At 32.3% G+C, this 8,616-nt stretch overlaps 1 protein-coding gene across 1 annotated transcript; it reads right to left on the bottom strand.

Annotated features, from left to right (window-relative positions):
* Nucleotides 1-1,526: 1,526 nt before the first annotated feature.
* On the bottom strand, nucleotides 1,527-2,129 carry LOC131027426 (ethylene-responsive transcription factor ERF013-like). Its single transcript, XM_057957481.2, has one exon. It carries the CDS (start codon nucleotides 2,127-2,129, stop codon nucleotides 1,527-1,529), a length of 603 nt encoding a protein of 200 aa, XP_057813464.2.
* Nucleotides 2,130-8,616: the final 6,487 nt, after the last annotated feature.

The raw sequence follows: 8,616 nt of genomic DNA, 5'->3' as shown, positions 1-8,616 counted from the left end.
GGCCATATTTATTAATAGTTGTTTGTCTTCAACATAAAGTATTGCCATGATTACTATTGTGGCTACAATTGGGTTTAAGGGCATGACATAATGGCAAAGAAAAACTAGATCTACAAATGAACACAAAACATTCCTTAGAGACATTAAAGTCTTGAGTCCAATTTGGAAAAAAAATAAAAAGAATTCCAAAAATACCAAGATCCATGCTAAAAAAAAGGATTTTGTGTATTTAACATTAGCAAAATGAAAAACGAAGTTTAAAATATTTTGAATTCCCTGTGTATGGAATCCATGGGGGATTCAAGTGGAGTTAACCTAACCTTTTAGCACAATATCAAGAGGAAATTCTACAAATAAAATATTGGACAAGAATATAGTTCTCAAGTCATATGTATGTGTAATCAAAGTTGGCAATATGTAAGAAAATTGAGAGCAACAGAGTTACTTTGTAAATGAATTTCAATATGAATTTGTAAGGGTGTTTTGGTATTATTTTCCTACACTTAAATCCCAATGATTCTAGCATCAAGTGTTGAACTATTAAAATTAGTAAGCACAAAATAAATTTAAAAAAAAACTTTTAAATGAATATAAGAAAATCTTACATTTTAAAGTAATTTGAAACAAAAATAACGAAGACAAAATAAATGGCATTAAAAAGTTATATAAACTAAGCCAAACCAAAATCATAAATAAATTATTATATTCTATATCATAATTGTGAATGAACAAACAATTTATTAACAAACTATTCCCTAAAAAAAGGTTCTACCCTACTAGACACAAATACACTTAAAACTAAAACCCTATTACCAAACCCCATCTCAGTACTATTCTTACACCCACAATTTTAGGCTGTGGTTAAACTGGTTCCCAAAAGTGGTTATAAAACTCTTGTTATTGATTTTTCTAACACGAATTTTATAACCCCATTTTGAAACTAGTTTAACCACATCCACAATTTTATAATTGTTACTACTAACCCAGATAGAAGAAACTATAGTACTCCTAACCCAGATAGAAAGAACTATAGTACTCCCCTGCTCCATCAGCAATGATTGTCTACCATATTCCTCTTCAGGAGGTCACAGTTCCAAACCCTCTCCTCCCACCTTTAAAGCTTGGATTGCTATTGATTCTAGAATCAATGAAGGAAGGAGTCCTACATTAAAGGGCCGGCAGAAAAGGCTATTTATAATTAGGTCCTACTTAATTCAATCAAAAGACTCATTGATATTTAACCAAATTAGAGAGCTAACGAAACCATGAATACTTTCTAATGAATGAATTTCTCTTTATTTGTCCAAAATCTACCTTTTTACGCCATGCACGATCTTCCTATTTTGTATCTCCAAACATTGAATGCATCCAGCGAGCCATGAAACCAAAATCAAAATCTTATCGCATGTAACAACAAATTGGAATAATAAAAAATATTGAACAGAAATTATATTGCGGCAAGTCATAAATTTTATTTCCTTTGTTTCTTACAAACACTTTCCCAGTCGCCCATTAACCAGTGATTGTTATTCAGGTGGCTTTGGCACGGCGTCCCAACTATCTAAATCATGGAAAATTTCAGATTGGTCGTAGGGTTGCAAATCTGGCTGAAGTGGAGCCATCTGAACGCTCTCCTCAAATGGTATATGTTCTGGAGATTGTAACAGATATTTTATATCATTCTCCTCCTCTTCTTCTTCTTCTTCTTCTCCTTCCACTTGATGTGATGTATCTTTTGGTGCGTCTCTGGTTTCAGTCGAAGATTCGGTCGGTACTGCTTCTTCAACTTTCCTACCCGCTTCGTCATCATCAGCTGGAGGAACGACGTCGTATGCAGAGCCAATCGCGATGGCGGCTGTACGAATAGTCTCTGGTGATCGATTAGTCTCTGCAGATGCCACCTCCAGTACACCTGGGTTGATCTGCGTGACTGGAAAATTGAAAGCCGTTGCATTGGGTCCTCGAAGGCACAAGAGCGCAGCATCATAAGCTCGAGCTGCAGCGTGAGGAGTGAAGTATGACCCCAGCGATATGCGTGATCTCTTTCTTGACCTAATTTCGGTCACATATTTCCCCCTTTTCCTCTTTCTCACGGCTCGGTATCTAATTTCTTCGCAATCATTTGGCATATTGCAAAAAAGTTCAGCCTCGTTCTATCTGATTCAAATATTTTACTTGGTTTAATTATTTATTTGAATTTGAAGGATCCAGCGTAGAGATGGGCCAACAGATTCATCCTTTTAATGTCCCACATTAATTGATACATTGTCGGCGAGCCGAAAACTCAACAGTTGGTTTGAATTTTAACAGGGAGTTTGATTATGAAATTAAGAAACAATTTGCCATTTTTTAAACTTCTCTGTCGACAATTAACATCTCAAAAATTACTGTTTAACAATTTTTAATAGTCAAACGAGTAATAATATTTTACACTTCGTTTAAGCTAAAAACGATATTACAAAATTGTGCACTCTAATTTATGTACGAGTTATTTTGTTGCTTAATATCGCACTCCAACCCCATTGATTAGCTTCACCGAACTTGTAATATCCGTTTGAATGCAATGAATGAAGGACAATTGAATCAGGTTATTTGATTACAATGAGACGGTGTAAATTGTAACCGTGTTAAGGAACAAGTCAGACCCGTAATAGTGATGCGCAAAATTCGGAATTTTACCCGACATTGTTCTGCCACGTGGACTACGAAGACGAGTTGCTCAGCTTGTTGACTGTTTCAATTCAACGATCAGCTCCATATCGGGCGACGTCAACGCAGCCAGCAGAAAAGTACGTGACTTGCATATATTTGTGTTCTCATTTTCAATTTATTTAATAAATACAAAAAAGCTGTGTTGTCAAGGACTTTTTATATACCCAGTCTTGTCAGTGATTTTTTTAATGGGTATATAGACAATTTGTTCATAGAGCAAAGAGGTCGGTTATCCAACAAACAAAATAAAATATTAAAAATGAGAAAATAAAATCTAGATTCGAAAGGAGGATAATGTAAGGAAATTATCAATTTCAATATTTTCATCAAATCATATATTCTTTTATTATATTGATTTTTCTTGATTTAGAATTATGTAACCTACATTCTTTATACGACGAAATGGTAGGTCCTTTATAACGCTATTCAATACAGTGTGAGAGTGGATGATCTTTTATAGGCACACTGCAAAATAAAGTTTGAGTAGGGTAAAAACTATAATTAACTCTACAAAGGGACAAAGGTTAGTCAAAATGGAACCAAAAGGAGAATCGAATATGGAGGAACACATTGAATATGACCATTGAAAGATGCATTGAAGATTATAATCAATTAATGAAAAACTGTTGTTCTTTGATGGTTCTATTTAGTTTTAGAATGCAATGGCTAGATAACCAAAGACCATGTCTTTTGTATGGTCTTTGGTTATACATTTCTTGTTTAGGTTCTCTCAAATCCTCATGGGGATTGAGAAAGTTGGTTCTACTAGATTTTGTCTTTTCTTCTATTTACTGTCATCTTTATGTCCCTCTATGCCTTCAACAGAAGAAAGCTTTTTACTCTAAATTTTATTTTGAATTTGTTTCTAGTTCTTTTGATGAACTCAAGTTGTTTTAGCCTAACAATTTACATTGGTGTTGATGGTTTGACAAATTCGAGCAAAGACACTACCAAACAAGCATCTAAAGAAATTTATCACAAGCGTATTCAATAAGATAAGCATATTAACCTTCTACAAGATGTGATTTTATTCATCTATAAATTTTGTAATACATGCAAATAGCCAAAGAATTTTATTTTGATAGAGTATAATTTTTTTGGAGAACTTCCTAAGAAAACATGTTTAGTGAGTATTTATTGACGAATCTATGTCTTTTTCATAACAAAGTTAAAGAAGATCATGATTTAATTAAATATATTTTATACATATTTAAAAAACAATTACAAAATTGTTAAGATAGCCATCCAAAAAGTATGTACAAGATGAAGGTTAGTTTCAATAAACTAATAAATAAAGTCATAGTAGATGGGATTGATTCTTGAATTATTCTAAAGGAGTGGATAGAAATGATAAAAATGAGGAGTGATTTATAAAATGTAGCTTCTATGTCCACATAAGTTATTGATATAATAATGAATACACATTATTTAATTGAGAAGAAATAAGGCATTAATGGTAGGAAGGTAAAAAATATGAACATTTTTTAATGTCTTGTTTAAAGGGGTCCACCAAGGTCTAATGCAACTTTTTTATTTTACCTCTTCTTCTCTAAATTAATTTGTTAAAATAGAACTTTTATTTAAAGAATATAGAAAATAAGTGAACAATAAATAGGAAAGGTCTCATTCAATTTCAAGTGTATATATTTCTTATTACTTTGAGTCTAGATATGTTGAATGTTTGAATATGAAAACAAATAATAGAAAATTGACAACTTTCAAAGATTACCTAATAAAATAAAGCATCCTATATGATATTGTTATTATAGAAGATATCAACAGAATGAACACCTTTGAAGGTCAGATGATTGCCAAGTTTAATATGAAAATCAATGATTAAATATTTTTGTCATGTACAATGTCTAAACTTTAATGTTTGAAAAGGACTTGAGTTTCACATATATTGTCAAATATTTTTCATAATGTTTAATAAGCTATGAGTCTAAGGTTATAAATATGTAAATCTTGTAATTGTAAATAGATAGAACCTAGAAGAAACTATCGACAAAGTTGTAATTAAAGTTACAATTTGAATCTTTAGAATTTTTAGGAAGTAATAATACCATATGTGATTTATAAATATCTTGTAGTATTATTATGTATTTTCTTATTTTAGATATGATTATAATAGTTGTACCTTTTTAATATTAGATGAAACTATCTTTCCTCAAATTCCCTTTGTATTTTTTAAAATATATTTTTAAATTCTTCCTTTCAATTTATCACATTATTACAATATTCCGTGATTTAGCAACCTCTATCCTTACATTTGATATACTTGTACCTTCTAATAAAAATCTCCACCTATACACAATGTCATCAAGATTTGTCTCCTACTGATGAATTAATGTGTGTTCTACTTTTCTACTTATATATATATATACCCTAAAAAATTACTTTTGAGAGGTACAATATTTTATTGTTAGATTCTTTGAGAAGCAATAATCGATTAGGGATCTAATGTTAGTTGTAGATCACACACAACTCCAATTAGTGTGTGATCAAAGATAAAAATAGAAAAGTTGAGATAAAATCTAAAATGAGAGAATAGTAGAGAAAATGTGAATGAATTTGAGATTACTCTTGATACTCTTGTGAAGATATCACCAAATAAGTGAAGATTAGACAAAAGTGTTGTATATGCCAAAAAATGTTGCATATCCTTTTTAGGTGAAGGAAAATGAGGTTATGAGAGGAGGCATGTAAAGAGGATGAGAAACCTAACTATCCCATAAACTACTTAGGTAATGGCATAATAGTGGTTATGAGTGGTCACAAAAGAAGCCAAAATAAGGTTTGTAACTCACCTACCCATGAGTGGGAGAGAGTGACACATGTAGCTCATGTACTCTACCATATGTATTCAAATTAGACACACCTAATATATTGAGCAAGCATACATAATATTTGTAGGAAAAAATAAATAACCCCTAACATAGGGAAAATAGAAATATTACACTAACGCCCCCCTTATGTGTCACTTAGGTGGGTGAAAAGGTGGGCACCAAAAAATGAAGCCATGTTAGGTACCTAGATGTACACATAGAGACCCCTCCAAAATAAGAGTCCCCCTATAAGAGGAATAGATCACCCAAAAAGAGAGATAAAATACACCCAAAGTAAAAAGGGTAAAAATGAAAGATTTAGAATCCATTCCTAGAGTAGACACTTGTTGCATCCCTAGAAAATATCACAAATGAAGCAATTTTCTTTATCTGAGGGGTTTGGTGAAGATGTATGTAGTTTAATATGATGTAAATAAGTACTTAAGGTAAATGATGCCTTCCTAAATCATCTCCTAGATGCACTGCATATGAGTCTCAATGTGGTGTTTTTATTTTTGATGATAAATTGGATTCATCAGGTTCTATATCTCACTCTAATTATCTCAAAAGATGAGTATAGCATTTTTCAATGGAATGTTCAACTTAGTGAGAATATTTTAAAGAAAAATAGCCTTAGTGGTGGCATTAACTACCCCTTGATACTCAACCTTTGTTCATGAAAGAGCAATTGTAGATAGCTTCTTCCTCAACTAAAAAATTCCTTTAAAACTAAGTGAGAATAAATAAATTGAACTGGACTTGTGATCCTAAGAGTCACTTTCCTAATCCGAGTTTGTGTGTCCCACCAAGTCAATATCCACACTCACTACATACAAAATTCTAGATAATTGTGAGTACCTTGAATATACTAGAGGATCTATTTAGTTTCTTTTCAATGCAACTCATGTGGCTCCTGAATGCATCAAGAGGCCATATAACCACAACATATGAAATATTAGTTATTGTATGAGTCAAGTAGAGGATATTACACCAAGTTATTAGTATAAAGTAGCATTAATAAGGGGTGAAGAACACTTCTCCTCAAGTTTGACCCCTGATAGAAATGGAGTCTATGTAGGCTTACAATCATCTATGTGAAATTTGGAGATCACATTAAGTGGATACTTAGATTACATAAGAAAGATACATGAAGATGAATAAGAAACCTCAGTCCCCAAGAAGTAATACAAAAGACCTAATTATGTGACATTAGAAATCTATCATGTCAAGAAATTTTCATTGCCTTTATAGTGGATGAGTAACTCCTTGTGATCAAAAAGTCATTAACATAGAGAACTAAAAATGTGAGAGTGTAATATTTCTATAGAACATATATGTTTAGATTAGAATGACATTTGTTAAACCCAATAGTTATATGGAAGGAGTTCATCTTAGCATACCAATGTCAAGGAGTTAGTTTGAGGCAACTTTTGAATATGGTAGACAAGAGAATGATCTTGAATGAACCCTTGTGTCTAATCCATATAGATTTCCTCTTGAAGGTCATTGTGAAGAAAGACACTCTTCACATCCATCTACTAAAATTCATAGTGATGGGTTGTATCTATAGAAAGGACAAGTCAAATGGTATTCATCTTAGCAATTGGCACAAAAGTATTATAGACAATCCCAATAGCCTGGGAGAATATTTTTTCTACCAAGCATACCTTATAATTTTTCATCGACCCATCTAGAATATTTTTTTCTAATAGATCCACTTGCATCAAACAAGTTTTCTTCTCTTAAGAAGAGAGAAAAGATTCCATGTGTGATTTCTTTTAAAGGAATTGAAATGTTGTTTAATTGTAGGATCTCACTTAAAGGAACCATTAAAGCTTCTTGAAATGATTATGGTTCAAAAGCTAAATAAATAAATAGATGTGGAGCCTACTAAAACTATGACCTTGTTATTTTAGTGTTTGACAAATTTAACCAACCCAATCACCTAGTAACATAAATATTTTATGAGCCCATAGAGGTGTTGAAGCAGTCACCGGTGAGGAGGGACCTCAAAGAGATCAATCTGGACTGGGCAGCAAGAGTAAACACAACAAAAGTACAAAGATATGATGGAGGCAATGTAGATCCCCTCCATCATATCTTTGTGCTTTCGTTGTGTTTACTCTTGCTACCTGGTCTAGATTGATCTCTTTGAGGTCCCTCCTCACTGGTGACTAATTTGAGTGCCATGGTAAGAGACTATAAGAGTGAATCATCAACCTTTGGATGATGAATAAGAGAGGAATGTGAATCCCCATCATCACTACCACTATTTGAAGTGAAGGAATAAGTTTCTTCACCAATATTAAGAGGATTAAGATCCTCTAATTAGCTATCATCATAATGAAATATCTCTAATGTGATAGTTGTGATGGACTTGAAAAGATTTGAGAGGGGGGGTGATTCAGTGACTCCAAAACACAGTACTTTAAATACTAATTTATAGATGAATTTAACCAAGCAGTTAGACAAAATACATGCTATCCAGAATTAAAAGCTTATACCCTGTTAAGAGTACTACCCTATTAGGAATAACCTCATTGGAGGATTTGAGAATCTAAACTAACGGATCACCTTGTTAGAGGATTTATACAATGAATCTTGTTATAGCTTTCCCAGTTAAGGTATTTGTACCTGTTGTAATGATTAGAAAACAACAAGATTAGCTTGATTTGTTCTGAGTAGCACAAGACTTGCTTGATCAGATCCTTCTAAGTACATTCAATACTGCTCTGCATCTTAACATTTATCACTTCTCAACAAAATATTTTTCACTCTTTTCACATAACAACTCTCTATCTGTTTTTCTTTTTTTTTTATGAAAAAGAATCATAAAAATGATTCTCTATGATGTCTTTAAATAAACATACAATCCTTATGTCGTCCATAAGAACACAATTTCCTAGGTGCAATGAATCTAGACATATAATCATAACTCATCACAAAAATGACCACTAAACAAACGGTGCTAGTAACTCATCATAGAAATAGATACCGGTTAGAGCAGTTTAATACCGGTTGAAATAAAACTAGTTAATCATTGTTATGGAACCTTCCACTAGATCTTCTTCTTCATCTT

Source organism: Cryptomeria japonica, chromosome 3 (genome assembly GCF_030272615.1).
Source record: "Cryptomeria japonica chromosome 3, Sugi_1.0, whole genome shotgun sequence".
Taxonomy (NCBI): domain Eukaryota; kingdom Viridiplantae; phylum Streptophyta; class Pinopsida; order Cupressales; family Cupressaceae; genus Cryptomeria; species Cryptomeria japonica.
This window is presented reverse-complemented; position numbering and strand designations above follow the sequence as displayed.

What these genes read in the sequence shown, in the direction of transcription:
- LOC131027426 (XM_057957481.2), bottom strand. Translation starts at nt 2,129, where the DNA reads ATGCCAAATGATTGCGAAGAAATTAGATACCGAGCCGTGAGAAAGAGG.